Source organism: Dermacentor variabilis, chromosome 8, assembly GCF_050947875.1.
Source record: "Dermacentor variabilis isolate Ectoservices chromosome 8, ASM5094787v1, whole genome shotgun sequence".
Lineage (NCBI taxonomy): Eukaryota > Metazoa > Arthropoda > Arachnida > Ixodida > Ixodidae > Dermacentor > Dermacentor variabilis.
In genome coordinates, this window is record NC_134575.1 from 24,464,804 (window position 1) to 24,489,394 (window position 24,591).

Below are 24,591 nucleotides of genomic sequence, written 5' to 3' on the forward strand. Positions count from 1 at the left end.
TGGCTGCTACCATGCAATGCGACCCCAATTATTGGGTGTCACTCACCTGATGAGCATATCTCTGAGGTCGGGAAACTCGCAGTGGTGTCTGTTCTCTACTTCCACAAGACCCCACTGAGTCTGCCGGCCGTAGACCGTGCGACCGTTCACCGTGTGCTGCTTGTCGCTTCCCACAACAGCAAATGGAATAGAGGCCTGCCAAGGGAGGAGGACGATTAATTGTCTTCAATGTAATCTGCATTCCACGCACTGTTTTCATTGTGACACTATTAAATACTCCATTCAATGTGTGTGTTATTTTTTTTTTCTAATGAGACACCCAGATTCAATGCCATTGAGCTAGAGTAGACATAATTTCTAAGTTATACATAGTTAGACGTAGTAGTTCTGCGGAAACCCGCAAGGTGGAGAGAAGTAATGAATAAAGGGAAAATCAGACATCCACCCATTCGTAGCAATTGCTACAAAGGAAACCCATATGGGTTCCTCGAAAGAAAAAGCCTCATAGTTGAAGAAAAATTCGTCCTGGTCCAGGACTCGAACCCGGGACCACCGCCTTTCCGGGGCAGCCGCTCTACCATCTGCTAGCTGCCTGGTTAGCTCAGATTAGACCTCATTAGTTCAGTTGGTGAGTCGAAGGTTGAAAATTTGTTGTAAACAAACCGGACAGCCTGTCTTTGGATTCGTTCCAATTTTCTTTATGTTACATTGAGTGTAGGGATCCCATATAATACAGGCATACTCGAGCTTCGGTCGAATTAAGTAGTAATAAGCCAGCAGTTTAACAGAGGATGCTGGGATGTGTTTAAGCTTGTATTTCAGAAAACACAGTTTACAGAAGGCAGAGAAAGATATATTTTGCATGTGAAGGTTCCAGGACAGGTTGCTGCAAAGGGTGACACCTAAATATTTATAGTTAGTAACTTGTTTAAGTGCAGAATATAACTATAAGAAAGACGTTTTCTTGTGGGAAATGGGTAGAAAAACACTTTTTTCAACATTCAATAGAAAATGTTACTGAGGCTATCATTTAGGTCATCTTGGTCACTAGTGTGGGTAATTTCTTTAAGCAATACACAATTGTCCGCAAATAGCCTTATTTGAACATTCGGCTTTACAATGTCAACAATGTCATTCACCTGCAGGAGGAAGGACAAAGGGCCTAGCACACTGATAATACTGATACTTGGACCTTCATTTTCTCATCTAATAATCAAACTATTTTTTTGAAATGACTGCCTGTAGGGTTCTCAAACGATGCTTCATTAGTCTAAACTGATTTATTGTATCGCTTTAGTGTCCCTTTAAGAGCAAGACTGATATTCATCCTGGCAAGGCAAAATGCCGCAACAGAGGGAACTCACTTCATCAGCGATTTGTGGCTTGTACGTATACGACAGTCCAGTCAGCTTGACAGTGGCACATTAGTCACTAAAGCCAATTTTGTCGTGCGATGAGTTCGCCATTCGAAAACTCAATGGAAGGACTATGCCAATGCTGATTTCAAAGTAAACTATTTTGCTGCTGCGGGTGAAGACATTTTACTTGCAACGTGTGGTTGCTAGGGCACAATTTACTAGCAGTTCTTGTGCTGCACTTATTCAAGGTCTATTGCAGCCTTGAATTGGCACTGTCCGTCACCATGGCTTACCCTGATCTTGTTGTTGAGAACCGTCTCCTCAGGGTCATCTTCAAATTCTTGCACAGGATACACACTGATGCCATTCTTGTGCAGGTCTTCTCGGATCTGAGATTAAAATGAACGATGCCGGTTATGTTGCAGTTCTACAGAAATTTCAAGCAGTCCCACGTAATTTTTCATTTTTTTGCTGCTAGTTAAGAATGTACCAGTCCTAAACATATTCTAGCCCTTTGATGCCCATGGCAAATTCATATTTTATATTGACGAACTCGTTGCTCGTTATTATGGTGTAGTGGCTAACCGAATCTCGGTGCTACAGATGTAGTCTTTTGGCACCGTTTTTTCTTCTACATGTAAAAAAAAGGCATTATCTATATTTCATTTTGCTCTCATTTCAAACAGCACTAAACTAGAACAAGTGAAGGTTTTCATCGTCATTTCAAAGTCGGACTCCATCTATGTAATGCCACTGCTCAAGTTTTCAACACGCTACCAACAGCAGGTGATCCATCACATGTTGAGTGGCATAGTGGTACAGGCATTCCAAATGTGATAACGCTTCAAAAAAATGTTACAATGTTTCACGTTCAGGAAGTAACACAGATGTACATAAGCATGTGTCGGGTATGTATTCCAATGACGTTTTTCCCTGCGGCTATACTACACAGTGGTCTGCAGCACACCTTCTAGAAAGAACAGGGATGCAGTTAGAGTAAAAGAAGACACTGACAAGCATCGTCTTTGAGGACATTAGCTCACCCTCTGTTTGAAGCTGCTCCTCTCTTCGAGGGTCAGCGTGTCAGCCTTAGCTATGACTGGAACGATATTGACGCATTTGTCAAGCCTCTTCATGAACTCGATGTCCAGAGGCGTCAGGCTGCAAAGGAAACAACACATTGTTACAGGGGCAGGTGCATCATTGATCCTCTATTAGGTGCTTCGTGTTGTAGCACCTTGGGCTGTGTACAAGATGGCTACAAAGACAACAGGTGTTTTCCTTATATGATTGATTATTTTATTATACTAGACTGTTTCCCTATGTCCCCTCTTGGATTTGAACGCTATTGAGACGTTTCTTAAATACCTAGTTGACATCCTTTTAGGCAAATAAAATGACAACTTCTTATATTCTATCGTCTGCACAACAAGAATTTGATATTTTCACAAACCTGCCATTCACGTCAGCAGTTAAAGCAGTTGACTAAAAATTTTATATACTCCCACCATTAATTCCACATTGGTTTCATGGCTTCTTTATATTAATGGTTGCGCATCTTCGTTATATTATTATGGCGCCCCGTTATTGGAAAGTGTGTTTAAATGTGCACAGCCTGTGAAGTCCATGTACATTGAAACATATGTTATAACAATGCTTTTTTTAAGGTGTCATTATGTTCTTAATGAATTTAATGTCCATTATAAGTTCATGTTATCAATGTTACCTTTCTCAGCGCAGCTGAAAAAGGTAATACCGATGTCACACAGCCACTTTCGATCATGATAGATCACAATCCAGATCACAATTCTCGAGCACAATTGGCTCCCTCCCGCAGCCTGCTCAAAGGAGCCAATTGCAATCGAGAAATCCAATCTCGATTGGGCTCGATAGCGATTGAATGTGCTCCGTGTGACACCCATATAAGTCGAACTTCTATATAGTAACCATGAATATAATGAATTCTCAGATATAGCAAACTACTCATAAATCTAGAATGTTTAACGTTGATATCAGCATGCAACAAATATATGCTTGTAATGAATACCAGCTATAATGAACATATTTTCTTGTTGGATGCAACTTCACCATGGCGAGGTTCGCCTTACAAGCAATTAAATGAGCTGGAGTGCACATTCTCCGAGGAAAAATATTAAATGGGCTTCAAATGAGGGAAATGAAACCATAAGCAGTGAGAGATGTTAGGTACTGATATGGTTGGGGACTACATCCAGTCTAATACTAGATTATTATTTTTTTTTCAGAGATATGCTTTTTAAAAATAAATTGCCTGTAGCAAATAGAATAATTCTAGTTCCTGAGCTAGATGCACACGAAATTGAAATGCATGAATGACTAATTAAAAATGTTCACTAATTAACTTTTCACTATAATTACATTGGAGCTGGCATGTTTGCTATCTATATCCATGTAGAAAGAACTTTGAGGCTGGCAGCAGTTTTGGATTGTGTTTCCAACCTGTGCGAGTAAATTTGTTAATGTTCGAGCACTGGAAAGAAGAATGAAGAGTGTAATGTTAAGGGATAAGAAAAGAGCAGATTGGGTGAGGGAACAAACGCGAGTTAATGACATCTTAGTTGAAATCAAGAAAAAGGAATGGGGGGGCATGGGCAGGACATGTAATGAGGAGGGAAGATAACCGATGGTCATTAAGGGTTACGGACTGGATTTCAAGGGAAGGGAAGCGTAGCAGGGGGCGGCAGAAAGTTGGGTGGGCGGATGAGATTAAGAAGTTTGCAGGGACAACATGGCCACCATTAGTACATGACCGGGGTAGTTGGAGAAGTATGGGAGAGGCCTTTGCCCTGCAGTGGGTGTAACCAGGCTGCTGATTATTATTATTATTATTATTATTATTATTATTATTATTATTATTATTATTATTATTATTATTATTATTATTAAGAGGCCACACTCATGTAAAAGCTGCATCCCCAGCATGAGAGCCGAAAATTCAAAAACAAGAATACAAGGTAAAGAATTCCAAGACTTCAAGAGAGCATCGCAGCTTGTGCACATGCTCTTGGACTCCGAGTGTGTGGTGTGTGCCATCTTCTTCGGACACGGTTGCAAAAAGCTTTGATGTCACAGTCATGTCTAATGGCAGGGAAGGCACTGAAGACGAAATGTATTGACGAGTGGGCTACTGAACCGAACCTGAGGATCAGTGGCAGCGACATTAGTGAAGACTGTAGATGATTACCAGCTGTGTGGCATGCTTGTGTGAAGAAATATATGTATTGTGAAAACAACAGCACTCGCTCTTTTTGCTCTATGAAATCAAGAGTACATATTGCACACGGCCAAAAAAATTTGACCACAATGGCCCACTCCTGCCTAATAGCTGCACCTCATGAAGAGTGCAAAAAAAAAAGAAGTGAAAAAGTGTGACTCTTACATGAGTACATACAGTATTTACTGTGATTTCTCGTGCAATTAATGTCCACCTCCTCAAGTGGTTCTGTGAACTGTGCATAATTATGGTACACGCAGGTCCAGTAATGATAGCTGTTCCACAGTCTGATGTCGCCTGCCAGCACAGGAAAAGAGAAGCTATTGTAATACTGTTATTTTTGTTCCACATTGGCTGCTGGTCTGTCATCATAAATAGCCTATTTGAGGTGCATGGAGGCGTAGGAGTGTAGGGGAGTGTCAGTCGCTCACACCCCTTTGTCTTCGTAAACGATTGTGCCTCATGGTGACATTCTGGCAGGACAAGGCTGCATTGAGAAGTCGACCGATTGTTGTCTTTAATTGCTCCCCCCCCCCCCCCAGCCACTTGCAAACCACTTTAGACGTCCTCCAGTCCCAGCAACTCCATACCACTCTCGTCATATCTAGGTGCTACAAAGCAAGAGCATCATTTGAATAAAGCTTTTTATATACTAACAAACAGTGCTATGGACAGGGAGCACCAAGTATGCTTTCAAGTAAAGAAAGGCAACATTTTTATATTGCCCCAACGACCAAGAACTGAAAGGGGAAGCTTTTATAATTGTCATGTAATAATATACTGTTTAGGGGCTGGAACATTTTCTGCCAAGGTCTGAACATTAATATTCCAAAAGCACAGTCAAAGTTCTATATAATGAATGTAAGTATAACGAATTATTGGGTAAAACAAAGTAAAGCTAACATTCTTATCACTGATATTAGGGTGCAAGGAATATACGATTATAATGAATGCCGAATATAACGAAGGTATTTTCCTTGCTAAATGCGACTTCGTTATAACAAGCTTTGACTGTACAGAGGTCCCAAATGGTTACCTTCTAAACTGAAATAGCAATTCTACACCACTTAAACATAAAGAAAGGATTATTTGCACATTGGGAGAGCATATGGCATGTTTTCACACACTTACGCATGTCCTGAAGGGGGCACGAAATAGAGGCAGCAGTGGACCCGTGTGTCTGGGATGTGCTTCTTGCGTGTGACACTCTGCTCTTCACTGAGGTACTTCTCGTACTGCTCATTGATGTACTCCAGAATGGGCAGCCAGCTGCAAGGGAAAAGAGGCAGCAGCGATACCTTAAAAGTGATTGCATAAGTTGGCTAGTCAGTTAGCCAGTTAACCAGTCAGCTAGTTAGTTGGTCAGTTATGTAGCTAGTTAGTCAGCTAGCCATAGTCAGCTAGACACCTAGTCAGTCAGTCATCTATTTGGTCACTCACTAGTTGGTCAGTTAGCTAGTCAGTTAGCTAGCCAGTTAGCTAGTCAGTCAGTCAACTGGTTAGTTTATCACTTATCAAGCTAGTTTGTCAGTTATTTAGCCAATCAGTCAGCCAATCACTCTGTCAGCTAGCTGGTCGGTCAGTCAACTAGCTAGTTTAGTCATTCATCTAGCTAGACAGTCAGTCAGCCAACTAGTTAGTTACTCAATGAGCTAACTGGCCAGTTAGCTAGTTAGTGAGCCAGTCAATTAGTTGAGTGAAGCACAGTGAGTAAATGAATAAGTGAGTGCAATCGAATGACTCCGTGAATGATTAGTTTAAAGCACAGGTAGGGTTAGCACTGTAATGGTGGCGCCGGCATTGCTCAACCAATATGCTACCTCATGTAGTATATTTGTGACAATTAGCTAAGCCATTAAGTTAGGGTGAAAGTGAGTCTGTGCGTACTCCAGGAAGCTGCAACAGCAAGCATGCTATCTCCACTCCAACATATACCAGATCTCATTCTGCCTGGAAAAAATGAGCGCTTTCCAAAGTTACAGCAAAAACCTCTCCGATGCATCTTATGTTAAAGAATGCCCCCTGATCCATAGTTTGTGTATTCACTCTAGGCAATAATTGTCTCCTTTCGCAGTGCATAATATAAAATTAGAGCTGGACATCGCTAATTTTTTCCTTTCAAGAAGTTGGGAACTCTTATTCCACCCTATTTAATGCTGTTTGTTCGATGCATAAATGCAGTTGTTTCACATATTTAGTTAAGAGCATCCATATAGTCAGCTTACATAGACAATTAGCCTAGCTGCACATTAGCCCATGCACAGCATATTGCACTTTGAAAACGGCACCTAAGTTTCATTTCAAGATCTCGTTAACATTATATTTGAGAAATTAGATATAATTTTTTATAGTTTTGTGCAGTGACAAACTATACCCTGCCTGCAACTTGTGAAAGAGTAGTTTCTGTGCACACATTAGTGCGCTTGCATATGTTCTGCCCAATAATTACAAAGCAAGTAAGTATACTGGCTCAGTGAAAATCACGCTCACCAGTTCTCATTGTTGATCTGGTCACCAAAGCCTGGTGTGTCCGTGACAGTCAGCCGAAGCCGTGTGCCTTTCTCCTCGATCACTGCAGTACAGTGGCAAAATTTAACATTAGCGCAAGAGAACTGAACACTGTGCAAGAGCCTGCACTCTGAAGTTAGGCCTCATACTTATGACGCCGTATCAGCTGGGGGAGACAAATGGTCACATACCAGCTGTAATGTTGTTATAGGCTCTACATCGTGCCAGGAAGTTCAATGGACAACAATTTTGTGTGGAATCAATTGTCCATCACAAAACAGGTGTAATGCACGAAAGCTATTGTACACAGTGAAGTACGTACCAGTACATATTATATTCAGTTTGAAAACTGCGGTAGTAATTTAAAGGCTCATTATGAATTGACGGCACAATGTGATGTGAAACAGAGCTGGGCAAGGTTTAATAATCTGCGCAAATGCAGGTTGGAATGAATAAGGACTATGTATATCTAACGCATGTTTCACTGGTTCTCAGTACAGTTGCCTATTTTACCTCTGTATGCTTCCGAAGCAAAGAGCGACGCTTCTTGCATTTCTTTGAATCACCTTGGCAATACAGTATGTAGACTTCTTTGAGGTAGTGTCTGTTAAGCCAAACTCCTTGATAAGCTGAACATTTCAGTAAACCACGGATCTTTGTTCGCTTCGCTGTGCCTTGTGTGAAGCTCTGTTAAGTCACGAAATTCTGTTAAAACCTACTTCCAAGGTTAGCTCACATCAGGGGTGGCTTTAAAGGGGAGAATCAAACTCCCCAATACTTCTTCCTGCCCCCTCATCCTGCCCATCCTTCCACTACGTAAAGTTCCAAGAGATGGTGTCCCCCTGTACCCACAACGAAAATGGGAAGTCATGTCCCGCTCCCCCCCTCCCCCCACCTCAGCGGAAAAACAGTGGCATGGCCACTGCTTCCTCTTTACATTAAAGAAAGCATATTGCATTTGTGTGGAGACAGTGGTAGCCCTAGCACATTTTTCTACGCCCCGCACATGTCTTGCTGTGCGAACTATGCAAAAAGTACTGTTTAAGAATGTGTCCTTGCAGTGTAGTTCAGACAACACTGCTCAATCTAAATGCGGCGTTTTCTTCCTTTTATTTTTGTCTGGCAGCAGTTGTTATTGCACGTATATGCCTGGCTGTTTCTGATGTTAGTGGTTACAAATGATAATAAAACAGTAATACAACTTAAAGTGGTAGCTCCCAGTTAAACACTTTTGCCTGCAGGGACACACATATTCCACTTGCGAGGCTGCTGAGCTGGTGAGCATACGTGCAAGTGTGCATTACTCACCGTGGCTCACTGATTTGACTTCGGTTGTCTTGGGAATGACGTAGGGAACCGTGTCCGCTGGTTCAGATCCTTTCTTCGTACACGACCTCCGGCTGATGTTGGCCTTGAAGAGGGTGTTGATGAGCGTTGACTTTCCCAGGCCGCTCCTACCTGCATTTTGTGAAGAAAAGGAACGGCTGAACTTTGCACTAGGGAGCTTCGACAGATTCTTGCTGTGACTAAGCAGTCTGATACGTGTGCCTTTTGTTGTTTATTAACTGTGACAGTATGGGAAGTTTGGCTACTGAAAAGCCCACTAGCCCAATGTCTTAGCTAAATACAAATGAATGAGCAAACAAGAACCACTAAATGAGAGAAAATATAAATAATCAAAAGCTTTCATAATCACTTAAGAGCATGTGAAAGAAACATGCCACATCCACTTTTAGTATCGAGTTGCAAATCTATAAAAACGTATCAGTAATTCAGAGTCGGCGCATCACCTGTGGCAAGCATGAGGAGCCTCTGTAGTCCCATTAGAATAGTTCAGTTCACAGCAAAACACCTAAAAAGTTACTAATGTGGAAAAGTTATCGTGATATTAAATTGAGATGAAATATGAGACGAGATGAAAGACGATGAAAAAAGTTTCATCAAAGAAAATGCAAACAACACCGCGCACCAGTGCATCGACACAAACACCAGTGGACACTAGCTCCAGCAACCATTGCGTTTAAAACTTATGTAAAATGCTTGCGCACAGTGCCCAGTTGTACGAGCCGCTTGTGACTCTCCTATTCTTGCAAGACAAAAGATTCATGCACATATGAAACTGGCTCTTCTGCTCCCTTACTGCATTTGCACGATTATAATGCGGGATTCGTTCTTTTTTTTTTTTCATCCCCGCAAATTCGGCAGTCATAAAAAATGCAGATTACCTTGTAGTTAATACAGTGTTACAAATATGACACCAGATGTTTTTCCTGACGCATTGAGCGGAGCTACGGTCTTTTGACTGTGCCACTAAACAACTGAGCAGTGCGTGTGTGTGTGTGTGTATATATATATATATATAAATATATATATATATATATATATATATATATAAATATATATATATATATATATATATATATATATATATATATATATATATATATATATATAGTAGGGAAGCGGTTTTTTCAAGAGTAGTTTCATTTATATGTAAGACTAGGGTTGCGGATGACAACTAGTCCATAAAACAAAGGACGAAGTTCGCGCGTGCATGTTAAATACGAAGTCTTTCAGAAACCGAAACTACGACAAATTTGTCGCGTTGCGTGCGCTACCACCAAAACGGCGTCGAAAATTGCTCGCCTTACTGTTTAAAGTAAGGTTCACTCGAGCGTCTGACTACTTTCTGTCGAAGCAAATAAATACAAATTCAGAACCTAAGCGGCGACTAGGGCGACAGCCAGCGCTTTCTTCTGCACTTCTGGACGCACGTCACGTGACCTAACTGAGCATTTTTGGCGCGCTTCCGCGGCTTCCGTGTCTTAGCCTGTGCCTGGACTACGGTGCCTCAACGCATAAGGATTTATCTGCGTTTGGTATGTGTGTTGTGTGTTATCTGCATCGTTCCCTTCGACGAGAAGACGGCGAAAAGCTTCGAGGAACAACTCCCTGTCCCCGGAAAAAGGCACAGCGACGTTTGTCAGGCGAGCAGGTAATGGCGAAAGCTTTTTTCACGCGCGCACGACTCTTGTCCGGAATTCAAATCCGATACTTTCGCTAGTTGATCGTCACCAAAGTGCCGTCGGGTAGGCGGATGACAAGTCTCGATCTCGCAACGAAGTATTAGTTGGTTCTGTTGTGACGGAACAGCTGCGTCGCGGGTCCTTGGGCCAGATTTTATCGCGCCAAGTTTCTCCCTGTCACGCAGACAACTCGTCGAAAAACAACTTTTTCCGAAAGAACTATAGATAAAGAGCGATTGGGGGAGCAGAAGTGACGAGGTAAGTGGCCTTTGACGCGCGGTATCGTGTTGGTGAACAGCTTGGCCACTGTGCAGATTAAAATCGAGTTGTGGGATTTGATGGCCCAACGCAACAGGTGGGTCTGCGCAGTTACGAAGGGGGTTTCTGTTCAATCGAGCGCACACTTGTCGCATTCTAGTGCTGCTTTTGCATGGCCTGCTTGCTTTGCCCCTCCCCCCCCCCCCCTTCCTTGCAATATATATATATATATATATATATATATATATATATATATATATATATTGAGACGCGGAGTGTGTTTGTGTCAGATTCTTTTCCATATTTACAGATTACGCTGTTTTGCCTTCCAGAAAATCATATAGCCATACATTTTATGCTGTTTATAATCCTTGGTAGTGACCACGGCAATGTCCAATATACAGGGTCCTGAATATTTGGCTGCGTCTGTTCAGAAAAAGGGTTTTGCGCTCACCGCTGCACTGTTCTTGCTCAAATTTTGCAGAACGATCGCACTTTGGCGTCGACTGCGTTTAGTATAACACTTGGCACGATTAGTCGCCTATTCTTTAAGACAAAAATGGGAAACTTGTTTTAGTCTATGGGGAGAAACGGTGTCTGAAAAACCGGCCCTGGCGCAGACTTGTGTCGCCACCTGCCGTCATCTGCACAGAGCGCAGCGTTTCAGGGATGGCTGCCGCGCGTTGCCCACTCCTAGAACAGGCGACTGTCCTCCCGGAAACGCTGCTTTCTGCAGCAGACGACAGATGGCGACACAAGTTTCTGCCTGAGGCAAATTTGCACTTTTTTTCTTAGAAACCAGGCAATTAACCGTGCCAAATGTTATATTAAACGAAGTCGGCGCCAACATGCGATCGTTCTGCAAAATTTGAGCAAGACCAGTGCTGCGGTGAGCGCAAAATTTTTCTTTTTTCTTTTTTGAACACGCGCAGCCAAATGTTTAGGTATTGGACAGGCCTAACATTACCGACAGGGCAGGAGCGTTTTTCACACCCGCATCCGCCATCGTGTGCCACTGCATGTGATTCATCCACATGACGACGCTTGTGGTTTCGAGCTTAGGTTTCGGTTTAGAAATGTGAAGATATTGCTTTTGAGGTTTCGGTTGTCATAACCACGCTCTGATTTTAAGGCGAAAGCCTTAAAATGTGTGTGTGTCGTCCAAATGTTGCGCAATCGAGCCTCTAATATGCTATACCAACACGCCCAGTATTCAACCTTGACAGAAATATGTTTCACGGTCGCGTTGTGAGGTACAGAAAATATCACGTGACCCAAGGTAGGCCAGAAGCGAACCAAAAAGCATGTCCAGCCGTGTGTGAGACTATTAATGATTAGCACAGTTAATTCATGATTGATCAGTGATTGGATTAGGGTGGATAAAGGAGGAATGGGGTGGATTAAGGTAGATTAAAGAAAATTAGGTGGATTAAGGAGGATTAGGGTGGACAGGTGCATCAAGGTAGATTAAGGAGAGTTATGGTGGATTAAGGTGAATTTGGGTGGTTTAAAGTGCATTACGGTGGATTAAGGTGAATTACAGTAGGCTTAACAAGGCTTTTGCCTTCGCGTCTCTTAGGCGATAGCTAAGGACATCTGGGATTTTTTTTTTTTTAGGCACGCCGTACTGAGGGGGGGGGGGGGCTCCGGATTGATTTTGACCGCCTGGTTTTCTTCAGAGTGCGTCCGAAATGCACCGTACACTATCGAGCGTCTTTGCGTCCCTCCCCCATCGCAGGATGCGGCCGCCGTGGCCGAGACCGAACCAGCGACGTCGAGCTCGGCGGCGCAAGGCCACCGCGGCGGGTCCATCTGGATGTCTGGCACCCCGGAACGTCACGATGAGACATCGCATTTTAAAGTAAGTTGTGCGTGCATGTGGGTACTTCGTTTGTTTTTAATGCGTTCGCATATTTTTAAGGGGCTTAAAGTGCCTTTGCGCGTCGTATTTCCGTTTCTTTGCACTGCTTCACTTCGCGTTATTATGTATATAATCAACCCAGAGCTCCTCCGATCACCCTCCTCCACACTTCGACTCGTTTCTCCATCCCCACTTTTCTCCGACTACCTACACATTCCAGCAGGTTACGTTAGTGTCCACATATATAACCCAAAGACTCTAACGTGAAAATGCTGTAATAACGGTATCTAGTAGCTGATAACGGTCATCTGAGTGTACACACACACACGTGTACAGACTGCGGACGGATGACTCACCGACGACGACGATGTTGAACTCGAACCCTCGGCGGAGGACCTTCTTGCGTATCTGCTCCTGGAGGGTGTCGATGCCCACGTAGCCGGCCACGTCTGTCTTCAGGCTGCCCCAGTGCGTGGTCTCCGTCAGGGCGTCCGCCATCACGATCACGAAGTCGTCCAAGCTCAGCTCGCCTGCGATGACGTAGTACGTGTGTGAGGAGAGAAAGGAAAGGACCGACCAAAATTCGTTGCGCGACCGTCTTCTACGTAGATGCGCAGAGACGGCAATGCCCGTTGGTGACTGGTTATTGCGGTGAAGGAAACTGGCGAGAAATAGTGCGCCAATCGCGTCGCGAGGCACCCTATGCTCACAAAGTATACACAGCGTGGCATACTGTAAATTCACAACTTTTACAAATGGTGTGAATCGGTATATACTTTATTTACACCCTTTCTCACGTATAAGGGTGTAAATTACTTTACGGTGTTGCAGTGGCAAGGAGCACGTGTTACGTACACCCGGACCATGCGCGTCATTAAATGGACACCTTAAAACTAGTTACAGGGACGTCTCACTTCGTGAATGCGGGTGGCGCGTAAGCGCAAAGGTGCTACAGCGCACACTACACTATCGCCCCCTCGGTGCGCCTAGACGCCTACACTGTCCGCATCGCAGATCGTATTCAAAACAGGGCTCGCGCGGCCGCGCCAGACGCCGCAGCCGCCGGAGTAGAACGCCCCGTTGTAAGCGTTCGCCTACTAACTGTATTACCTAGCGTGTTGTCAGCGCGCACAAGCAAACGTTAACAATTCACACTCGATGACCGCGGACACTCGCTGTCAAAACGCTCGTGGGAGAAACCGCGGTAGCTGCAGCGAGCGGAGTGAGCGTCGTGTTTATTGCTTCAACGCAAACTGAGCGGCGAGAAGACAGCACACGCAAAGCTACGAACCGGCGGCCCCTTCTAGACTGTGCCTCAAAAAAAAAAATTTCGCTTTTAAGATACCGTCTGCGAGACCGCGCGTGGCCGAAGTACAACGCCACCCTCCCCCCCCCCCCCCTCGGTGCCATGCGCTCGACGAAATACAGCGCGCTTTTTCCCCTTGCGCAGCCTTAGCGCAACCGAGATTGAGCCACCATCGTTCAACACCACCTAGATAGCACAAGGCTTGTTCAATACGTCATGCTACCGGCCCGGAATTTTCATTGCCAAGGCTGGCGCGACGAAAGCGCTGACGTCGAAATCGCTGTTGCCTACTCGGGGGCATCCCCATTAGATTCTATCGCAGTCGGGCCCCTAGCATGACGACAAGGATCGGAGTGAAAAGGCCTTGTGCTATCTATAGATGGTGTTGCATCGTCAGCTCACCGCCGCACGCTTTCACTCGCTCACACAGCGTACGTCGCGCGAGGACGAAGTTATCACGAGACGAAACCGGTACGTATGCATCGCAAAGAAACCCTGTAGCAGCTGCCAGATGAGGTCAACCCAGCGCACCTCCGACTACCCTCCTCCTCCTCCGCGACACTTCGCCTCGTTTCTCCATCCCCACTGCGCTCGACGTTCCCTACACATTCCAGCAGGTGACGTTACTTTGCCGCGCGCTGCTTCGTATGCTTTCCCCAGGCGCGCGATTCTCTTCACCTCCAGCCGCCTCCCTCGTTCGCTTGCTTCGCGGCTTCAGACGGACACCGCCGATTTCAAGAGCTGGCCAGTTAGTTACGCTTGCTAGTGAAAGAAATAATAAGTTCGGCTGTATTGGCAAATTACTCTTCGATGCCAGAAACACCCATCTCTTGCGATTGGGAGAGGCGTGGTAAGCCATAAAAGTAGCAAAAACGAAAGATTGGTGTGGACGTCGCACTGGAAGATGAAGCCGCAGCACGCCGTGACGTCATGGGATACGGGAGGCTCGTGCCTAGTTAATTTCTTTATCGGCAATTCTCGACTACACTGTATTCTAAAAGATCCCCCAACTTGACAAGTTTCAGCAACTTCTACTTGGCTATGACGGCCCAAATTCGAAAAAAAGAGACTGAAGTTTGTGACGTCACACCGATGCCGGGGCTGGAGTTACCGCGCGAAATTAAAAAGAGAAAGATTGAGAACTTTCATTTTCTCCTTTAATTATTAACCGTGATTACCGCGGGAATAGCGAAAACGTACTTTCGAAAAAAAAAAATATGTTATCAGTGAAAACCGATTTAGTCCAGGCGAAGAGGCACGAAGGACACATAGTTATATGTCAGAATCTGTAGTCTTTAACCTTTTTTTTTTTTCTTGACCTTGTTTGAATGCAGCGGTGTGGATAAGAGAGCAAACGGGGGTAGCGGAAATGGTGGATAATAAGAGGAAGAAGTGGCGTCGAAGAAGAAGGTCGTGGCGTAGAGCAGATAACTATAGCTCAGTAGTAATAAAGGTACAGAATCGGTGCCTAGAGAAGGGAAACTCAGCCGAGGATGGCAGAGGACATGACGATGCGATTAGGTTAGGAAAGTTGCAGGCATATCTGGTCAGCTGATGCAAGACAGGGTAACTGGAGATCCCTGACAGGGAGTCCTTGGTCCTGTACAGCGGACATAATAATGACTATGCAAGTCGCAGGCCTCTCCCGACGATCTCCGATTTTTCCGTGAACATGGTTCTTCAACAAGGCTACATAAACAGATAGCAGTGCTCGAGGTACCAATTTACACGCTTTTGCCAACACATGTAGATGCAACTGTTTGAACACGCACCGTTTCTCATCACGGCGCAAAGTGTGCAGTCAGTAGACAGCTTTAGTATAGCGTACGCTAAAATATAGCGGATCGTGACTGCGCATGCGCTGAATGCTAAACGAAATATAAGAGGCGTACGCAAGGCAAACGAGTTAGCGTTAGCGTTTTTGCGTGGTTTGCGGAGTTTGCGTGAAACATGGCGGCGGTCCCGGAGGCTGCCCGCTTCGAATTGAATTTGGCGTTGCTTTTGTAAAATGCACTTCGTTCGTAGCCAATGATTGTGTAAACGGCTTTCGCTTAGTATCAGGCCGCTTCGACGATAGAGTATTATGGATAACCTTGTGGTGTTTTCGAGATCGCTTCTCATTTCGAACGAGTCAAAGCCTAACAAAAGAAACGTTCGAGATGACAGCACCACCTATCGCTACAGTCGGGAAATAGCCGCAACGACGGAATATGGCCTCTGAGTCTGGAAATTCTCAGGAATTTTGTGCTTTTATCAGGGAAAATTAGCTGTAACTTTATTGAAAAGGAACGAAAGTCGTGTTAATGCTGGCTCCAGTAACAGAGGAATTGCAACGAATCGTCATTGACGCCGTGTCATCGGCACGAGGTATTGCCAGAGTAGTTAACGACCGATTTTTCGAACATGCCCGATAATTCGCACGGCTTTGCGGCACCACCGCGTACTCCATATAGTCAATGTATATTGCCCGGACTGCAGGTCTGAAATGACAATCAAAGCCACCACCGTCGCCATTTTGATTATCCCGCCGCCTCGAACCGGCACTCTCGCAAGCAGATACGGTGGCAGCCGTAGCCACCACCGCGGCAACGCTAGGCCTAGCTGCTTCTACGTTCGCTATTAAGCTTCTTGCCGTGCGGTGCCGTGTTTTTCATTGAAAGAATTCGCCGCTGTCGGCAGTGGCACCGACTCCGCCTTTGTAATCCTCGCGATCGGCTTCGAAGCTCGCAGAGCACAGCGCATTACGCAGTGCCAGTCTCCGAAAGTTAGCTTTGCCTTATTACAGCAGTGTTATGCGGTGAAGGATAACAAGCGTGGGAAGGGGCAATTGTCACGGGAAACACAGTATGTATTCCTTAATTACACACGCGTGCACCCCCGTCTCCTGTCACATTACGAGCACCGATATGCCTAATAAGTGTACTGGCAAGCCTTAAGAGCTTTTTCGGACGTGGCTGTGGCAATTTTAGCCCTTAAGGACAGTTAAAGACATGCATTCATTTTTTTTTTTCGGACTGCTCGATTTTTCGGATGTTTTTGCGGTCCCTAGGGAGTCCGAAAAATTGGACGTTGACTGTACAACTGACCAAGAGGATGCTTCGAATGATCCATGGGGTGAACCCGTGCCAGAAGGAGGATGAGAACAGAAAGGACCGACGCACTGAGGAATTAACGGGAAATGACGCGTGCCGTCGCCTCTTTGAAGGAGCTTGATCTCAAAAAACGAAGTGTTGGCTGACACCGAGATGTAGGTGTCCCTCATTGAAACCAAAATAAACTCTTTAAAGCAGTGAAACCCAACTCAGATGTTGTGTACCTGGCTGAGAGCATGTGAGGACAGTTGAGGTTGACTTTCCAGCTGCTGAGAGAAAATCTTAGTTTAGTGACAAAGGTCAGGTCTCATAACGATGAGCTTGTTATCGATTGATAGAAATAGCTCATTAAAAATATTTACTTATGTATGCATCTCCTGTTCATTTGTATTGGAAAATGTTCGATTCAATTTGGAATGGGTTTTGCCATTTCTTTTTTCGCTGTGGCCTCTGCTTTCTTTTTAAATAAAATAGATATTACTCCTTACTATTCATACTGGATTGTCATTTTTTTTTTTTTCAACATGCTTACTAGAGAGTGACAGCATCGAGCAACATGGTGTCAGCCTGTCTTTACATAAAACAAAGTTCTGGCTCATTCAGGGAATTTTGCAAAGGGGCTCAGGGAAAACCTGGGAAGCTCGGGGAATTTGTAAATGTCAACTTGGTAGACACCCTGAACACCTACGAAACCTTTCCCCTCACCCCCTCCCCCTATTGGCGCATGCGCCACTGACCGCAAATCACGCATAAAAGAAAGTGCGTCGTCGCTGTCGGCGCGTGTCACGCTCTTGCAGCCGCACCATATTTGTAAAAATGCGACACGTATATATAGCCGACCGAGCGTCGCGTGTAACGCGTGATCTCATCGGGCGTCCGTCCAATTTCGCGCCGTGTCGCACGCGCCTACACACACACGAGCATCGCGTTACACGAGCCCGTCCTCGGCAGACGAGAGCCAGGGACGCGTGTACACCTCGGCCGGGTCAGCGGATGCGCGTAACACAACGCGGCCAGAAGGCGCGAGAAAACGATATTGGGGGGAGAGGGAAGGGGAGAGTAAGAGAGAGAGAGAACGTTAGTATGCGGAGGAGAGGGAAGGGTAGCGTGAGTAAAAGAAAGAGGCAACGTTAGTGTACGGAGTAGAGGGAAGGGCAGAGTAATAGAGAGAGGCAACGTTATTGCACGGAGAGGGAAAGGTAGAGAGAGAGAGGCAACGTTAGTGTACAGAGGTTAGGGAAGGGTAGAATGAGTGCGAGAGAGAGAGGCAACGGTATTGTACGGAGGACAGGGAAGGGTAGAGTAAGAGAGAGAGAGGCAACGATAGTGTACGGAGGCGAGAGAAGGGTAGAGTGAGTAAGAGAGAGAGAGGCAACGTTAGTGTACGGAGGAGGGGAAGGGTATGGAGTGCACGTGTGTGTTTGTGTGCGTACGTGTGTTTTTGAGAGAGAGACAGAGAGAGAGAGAACGTGGCGGGCTTCGGCTTTGCCGCAAGCCAGGCTCGGTTTCTCGGAGTTGTGAACTGCAAAAGTCGGTCGGCCTCTCGTCGGCGGTGCGCACGTCACCGCGCCTGCACAGCTGCTCCCGAAAGCTGCCTGAAAGAAGACGCGCGGCGGTGGCCGGAAAAATAGAAACGGCGCGTCGTTGATCATCGCGCGCGCCGGTCTCGTTGTGTGTCTTGCCTGTCTCGCGTCTGCATCTCGGGTGTAAACAGCGCGGTGCCGGGGCTTTCAAGGAGCGAGGGGGAGCGCACAGGAGGCGTGCAATAAATTGCTGTATAGTCGGTTGTGTGAACTGAGCTTCCTCGGGCGTATTTACGAGGCGAACACTTGAGGACAGCGCGATAAATAAGAAAAAAGAAAGCTGCACTGATGTTTGCTATTTTCCTGTTACTCCCGTTACTCTATGCTTCCAACATCTCCGTACCAATATTATTAGTTTTTTTTTCTCGTTGTTTCTAAGTGCTCACGAAGAGGTAGTGGAGGCCTGATTTGCGTCGAAGGCCGCGGGTATTATTCTATACTTTGACAAATTCCGTCACATTGTCAAATTCTCCATGTTTGAAAATCCTCGAAACCCGATCCTATCCAGATTTTTCTCTATGCAGGCTACAGCTTCGCTTCGTTGCGGCTGAACCCTTTTAATAAAAACGCACAGTCCATGTATCGATTAGGTGTTTCCAATATCGCATGGGAGTGCCACGTAAGATCGCACCCCCCCCCTCCCCCCGTGGCCAGTGAGTAAAGTTTTTGAGATTGCATTTCATTCCCGCGAGCGACTCATTCGCGTCGGAATAACATAGAGAAATAGGTGAGTTGGTTTCGATGCGCAATTGCAAATGGCGGGGGAAAAACCGGGACAATAGAGAGTTTTAGAATAGGGGCCCCAAAGAAATAGCGTCGAAGCCACTGCGCATGCGCGAGACGCAAACTGCGTTTGCCTTTTACGTTGGGAACGCTATATTTCACTGATTTAGCGGGAGCCAAAATAGCGGTCCCAAAAGCTTGGCGTCAGCAAACATGGCGGCACCCATCGAAGCGACGGCTCTGACCTAGCACCAAACTGGTTTCGATTCGTGGTAACACGTGAAGTTAGCAAGCTGGGAGAAGTGACTGCGATTATCGCCTTCTCTGAACTAGCGTGTGCTATGAAGTTTGATTCATTAGACGCCGCCCATTCCGAATTCGATTGTAGATGTTATGGCTCGTAGGCTGTTTGGAATCGCACTGCTGGTACGATCTGTTGGGAACTCGGCGCTGACGCCCGTGGTTGTACCTGGGTCGCAAGCCCCAAGGGTAGCGTTGGCCTGGCGGCCTGGGGTACAACTGGAAGCATCCGAAGGTCCCGGCAAAGCATGAGTCGACTGGTAACAACGAAACAACTTGTTTATTTTAACATCGCAAAGAGTTGGCGGTCAGGTTGACCGAAGTAGAGAGACGGGAGAGCACTTCACTCAACAGAAGAAATCGGAGCCCTCCTTTTGGCGTCCGGGGGCAGCTGTTTTTATACTCTCGCAGTTGAGGGCAAGAAGGAACCCCTCAAAAGACGAGCACGTGAATGTACAATGGGCTAATGGTGACGCACACTGTCGTAGCGATGCCGTAGCACCATGTCGAGCACGATCTCGTAGCACCCTGTCGTGGCGCTGCCGGTCGGACACAATGACTGTAATGAGAGGATGGTCCCTGCTTTGGCATCGCCTGTTTCGGGCACAATGACTGGAATGAGATCCCTGCTTTGGCATCGCCTGTTTCGGGCACAATGACTGGAATGCGAGGATGATCCCTAGGCGGTCGCATCGCCGCAGTCGCACCTGGAAACACCTGGCGATGAGTGTTGCGGCGACGACGATCGGGCCAAAATGTCTGCCGCCCCGCCGCAGTCGCGCCGGCAAAACCACGTGTCGCGGGCGAATCGCAACAGACCGCCCCGCCGGGGGAAGGAGATCCCGATGGACAGGGGACTGCATCCGCTGTCCGGAGGGATGTCGCTCGATGATGCTCATAACCGAAGTCGGGCGTCCCTCGACGTTTCTTGAGCGCAGCGCACAGAGAAGGCCTCGTTCTCTTGTTCAGGTTCGCACGGGACACTGCAAAGTGACTTCGGGAGAGTTCACATTTTTGTTCTCGTTCCCGGCAAGCGTTAGAACTACGCTGAAAACTCAACCGCTCAGTCAGCAAGCACGGCACAACCCTCACTAAGCCCTGCCAGGCTCTTTCCCCTTTTTATACCACTGCCTAGTTCCTTACAGTAGTCTAGCATCACTCAGAACGCGTCCACAAATTGAAAAATTGCACTAGAAAGCATATCATCACTTTGAAACACTAAACAAAAGCAATATGTTAAAAAAAAAATCCTGCCTCAGGAAGAAAAACATCAGTAACAAACAATTTTGAGGCTGATTCCTACGTTAGGGGCTTCGACTTAAGCCATCGGCGTTACCGTTGAGACTCCCCTTTTTGTAACGTACCTCAAAGGAATATTGTTGTAAAGCGAGGCTCCAGCGCAGGAGGCGGCCATTTTTGGGAGAGATGGTCTGCAGCCATTGGAGAGGGCAGTGATCCGTCTCAATGATAAACCTCGAGCCGGCTAGATAGCATGACAATTTCTGAACGGCCCACACGAGACACGCACACTCTTTCTCGGTGGCGCTATACGCCTGCTCACGACTGGTCAGCTTACGACTAGCATACAGGACGGGGTGTTCTACTTCTCCATTTTCCCGTTGGCACAGTACAACGCCCATGCCTCGCTCACTAGCATCGCACTGAACAATGAACTCTTTTGTATAGTCTGGCGATCGTAGCACAGGCTGACTTGTTAGGGCACTCTTTAGGGCGCTAAAAGCTCTTTCCTTGGTCTCGTCCCAGACGACTGTTTGAGGCTCTGTTTTTCTTAGAGCATCCGTCAGGGGAGCCGCGATATCAGAGTACCTAGGGATGTACCTCTGATAGTAGCCGGCGACACCTAAGAACGACCGAATATCGGTCTTCGTGCGCGGTTGCGGAAAGTCTCGCACAGCGGCCACTTTTATTTCAGAGGGGCGGCGACGACCCTGACCAATCACGTGACCGAGGTAGACAACCTCGGCCTGTGCTAACTGGCACTTAGGAGCCTTTACTGTCAAGCCTGCTTCGCGCAGGCGGGTTAGCACTGCCCGCAAGTGTGTCATATGCTCAGACCAGGATGCGGAGAATATCGCTACGTCGTCTAGATACGGTAAAGCGAATTCTTGCTGTCCCCGCAACACTTTATCCATGAGGCTTGAAAAACAGTATGGCGCGTTCTTCAAACCAAAACTCAACACTTTAGGACGGAATGTTCCCATTGGTGAAATGAACGCCGCATACCTACTAGCCTCTTCTGTAAGTGGAACCTGCCAATAACCCCTGACAAGATCTAGGGTGGAAATAAACTGAGCGCTACTAACTTTCTCAAGGCGCTCCTCGATGTTAGGGATCGGATAAATTTGATCCTTAGTGATGGAATTAAGCCTGCGGTAGTCGACGCAAGGACGAGGTTCCTTGCCCGGTACCTCAACTAAAATCAAAGGGGAGGTATAATCACTCTCACCTGCCTCAATAACACCGAGCTGTAGCATTTTCTTTACCTCAGCCTCCATTATATCGCTCTGGCGGGGTGACACCCGATACGCCTTGGATCGTACTGGCTCTGGGGAGGTAAGTTCTATATCATGAGTAAGTACAGAAGTCCTACCAGGCCTCTCAGAGAACAGACCTTGAAACTCTTGTAATAGCTGGTGTAGTTCGGTTTTCTGCTCAGGCGACAGCGGTGCTTTACTGATAAGGTCACTAATGACTTGACCGGTGTCTTCCCTGTTCGTCACTGAGCCTAGTCCCGGAAGCTCGACCGGAAGCTCTTCAGGAACGTTTACCATCATGCACACCACTGCTTCCCTTTGTCTATAAGGTTTGAGCAGATTACAGTGGTAAACTTGCTGTGCTTTCCGCTTTCCTGGCAGACTTACCACGTAGTTAACGTCCGACAGTTTCTGAACAATTCGTGCTGGGCCCTCCCACTGCACGTCTAGTTTGTTGTTTAGCGATGTGCGCAATATCATGACCTCATCGCCCACCTCAAAACGACGGGCCCTGGCTGTCCGATCATAATAAACCTTGGCCCTCTGCTGGGCCTTTGTCATTGCTTCACCTGACAACTCCTGTGCCCTTCTTAAGCGTTCGAGGAGCTTAAGTACGTACTCCACCACGACTGGGTCGTCGCCCCTACCTTCCCACGATTCTCGAAGCATGCGAAGCGGAGATCGAAGCGAGCGACCGTACACCAGTTCAGCTGGCGAAAACCCCGTAGCTGCATGCGGCGCGGTCCTTAAAGCAAACATCACCCCAGGCAGACACAGCTCCCAGTCAGTTCGATGTTCAAAACACAACGCTCTCAACACGCGCTTCATGACGGAGTGGAGCTTCTCAACGGAATTCGACTGTGGGTGGTACACTGAGCTGTGTAGCAGCTTTACCCCACACCTTTCGAGAAAAGTTGTCGTCAAAGCGCTAGTAAACACTGTGCCCTGATCTGATTGGATTTCCGCAGGAAAACCAACTCGCGCAAATATGGACAGTAGTGCATTAACTATCTCAACTGAGCTGAGTTCTTTAAGCGGCACTGCTTCAGGGAACTTTGTCGCTGGGCAGATCACAGTCAAAATGTGTCTGTACCCCGTGGCTGTTACCGGCAGAGGTCCCACAGTATCAATAACGAGCCGTCTAAAAGGCTCCGTAATGATAGGTACCAATTTCAACGGCGCCCTCGATTTGTCCCCTGGTTTGCCCACCCGCTGACAAGTGTCACATGTCCTCACGAAATGGTCTGCGTCCCGAAAACACCCTGGCCAATAGTACTCTTGCAAGAGACGGTCCTTAGTTTTCTTAACTCCTAGGTGTCCGGACCACGAACCCCCATGTGACAAGCGCAACAGATCCTGACGATAGCATTGAGGCACGACCAGCTGATCGAACTCCACTCCTCTGCGGTCTAGATACTTCCGGTACAGGACTCCACCCCTTTCCACAAAACGCGCAGTTTTCCTGGCGATACCTTCTTTGACATTGCAGCGCACGTTTTCCAGGCTGCCATCCTTTTTTTGCTCGGCTATCAAAGCCGTCCGGCTGACTTTTAGCAACCTATCAAGTCCGTCTGACGTAGGCGCGATGAGCAAATCAGTAGATAGCTCTTCTAACTTTCCCGAATCGGGATTTTCCTCTCCAGTATCTGGCGCCTTCAACGCTACAGACTCAATTTTATTCAGTTCGGGCGTGCTCTGAATATCAGCTTGCTGCGCCTCTGACCCTTTTTCGTTGTTTGATAACGTCGGCCCCGCAACTACCGCCTTTGCAGCGAGCTCCCGAACCTTCGATCTGGTTAAGGCCTGAACACTAGCTTCACCAAACAAAAGCCCCTTCTCGCGCAGGAGGTGATCGGACCTGTTTGAAAATAGGTACGGGTACTGGGGTGGCAGCATAGATGACACTGCCGCCTCTGTCTCAAGCGCTCCGAAAGGTCCTTCAATAAGCACCTTTGCTACTGGCAGACACACGCTATGAGCTTCCACGGCTTGCTTGATCCACGCGCACTCGCCCGTGAACATATGGGGTTCTACGTAAGACGGGTGAACTACATCCATCGTAGCTGCGGAATCGCGAAGCACCCGGCACTCTTTCCCGTTCACAAGGAGGTCTCGCATGTAAGGCTCGAGAAGCTTCATGTTCTCGTCAGTGCTGCCTATTGAAAAAAACACAACTTTTGGTGTTGTTTCCGGACACTGCGCCGAAAAGTGACCCGGCTTCTGGCACGTATAACAAACGCCCGCTCGCCTCATCTCGAACCGCTTTCTGCGTTTGGCTGCCGCCGTCTCTTTACGTTTGGTCGGACTGCTTTCGCTCGCATCCGCACTACGCGTGTCCCCCTTTAATCTCATGGGTGTGAACTTTGGCCTCTCAAACTTCGAGCCAAATTCACCCTTTTGACCGTCCTTAGCTCCGCGAGCCCGACGCGTCACAAACTCCTCGGCTAGCTCAGCGGCTTTAGCCACCGTACAAACGTCTGGCCTATCCAAGACCCAGTATCGCACGTTCTCCGGTAACCGACTATAAAACTGTTCTAGCCCGAAACACTGCAGAACTTTATCGTGGTCTCCAAACGCTTTCTCTTCTTTGAGCCACTCCTGCATGTTCGACATAAGCCTATACGCAAACTCTGTATATGACTCACTTCTGCCTTTCTCATTTTCCCGAAACTTCCGACGGAACGCCTCCGCAGACAGCCGGTACTTTTTTAGAAGACTCGATTTCACTGTGTCGAAATCCTCTGCCTCCTCTCTATCCAAGCGAGCGACTACGTCGGCCGCCTCGCCGGGTAACAAAGTGAGCAAGCGCTGTGGCCACGTTTCCCGAG

General features: G+C 46.9%; 1 protein-coding gene and 1 long non-coding RNA gene across 4 annotated transcripts in view; one reads left to right on the forward strand and one right to left on the reverse strand.

The window, feature by feature from the left end:
• The window catches only part of LOC142589828 (neuronal-specific septin-3-like), a 101,764-nt gene that overhangs the window by 5,684 nt on the left and 71,489 nt on the right, over positions 1-24,591 (reverse strand). For all 3 annotated transcript variants that reach the window (XM_075701420.1, XM_075701422.1, XM_075701421.1), the window contains 7 exons: positions 12,621-12,794; positions 8,428-8,577; positions 7,102-7,183; positions 5,743-5,880; positions 2,402-2,519; positions 1,652-1,747; positions 47-195 (listed from right to left, as the gene is read on the reverse strand). In XM_075701420.1, the coding sequence (XP_075557535.1) occupies positions 47-195; positions 1,652-1,747; positions 2,402-2,519; positions 5,743-5,880; positions 7,102-7,183; positions 8,428-8,577; positions 12,621-12,794 (907 nt within the window). The remainder of the gene's footprint in view (positions 1-46; positions 196-1,651; positions 1,748-2,401; positions 2,520-5,742; positions 5,881-7,101; positions 7,184-8,427; positions 8,578-12,620; positions 12,795-24,591) is intronic.
• The window catches only part of LOC142589830 (uncharacterized), a 94,884-nt gene continuing 80,102 nt past the window's right edge, over positions 9,810-24,591 (forward strand). Inside the window, exons 1-2 of the long non-coding RNA XR_012829978.1 lie at positions 9,810-10,114; positions 12,142-12,264. This is a non-coding gene — a long non-coding RNA (uncharacterized LOC142589830). The remainder of the gene's footprint in view (positions 10,115-12,141; positions 12,265-24,591) is intronic.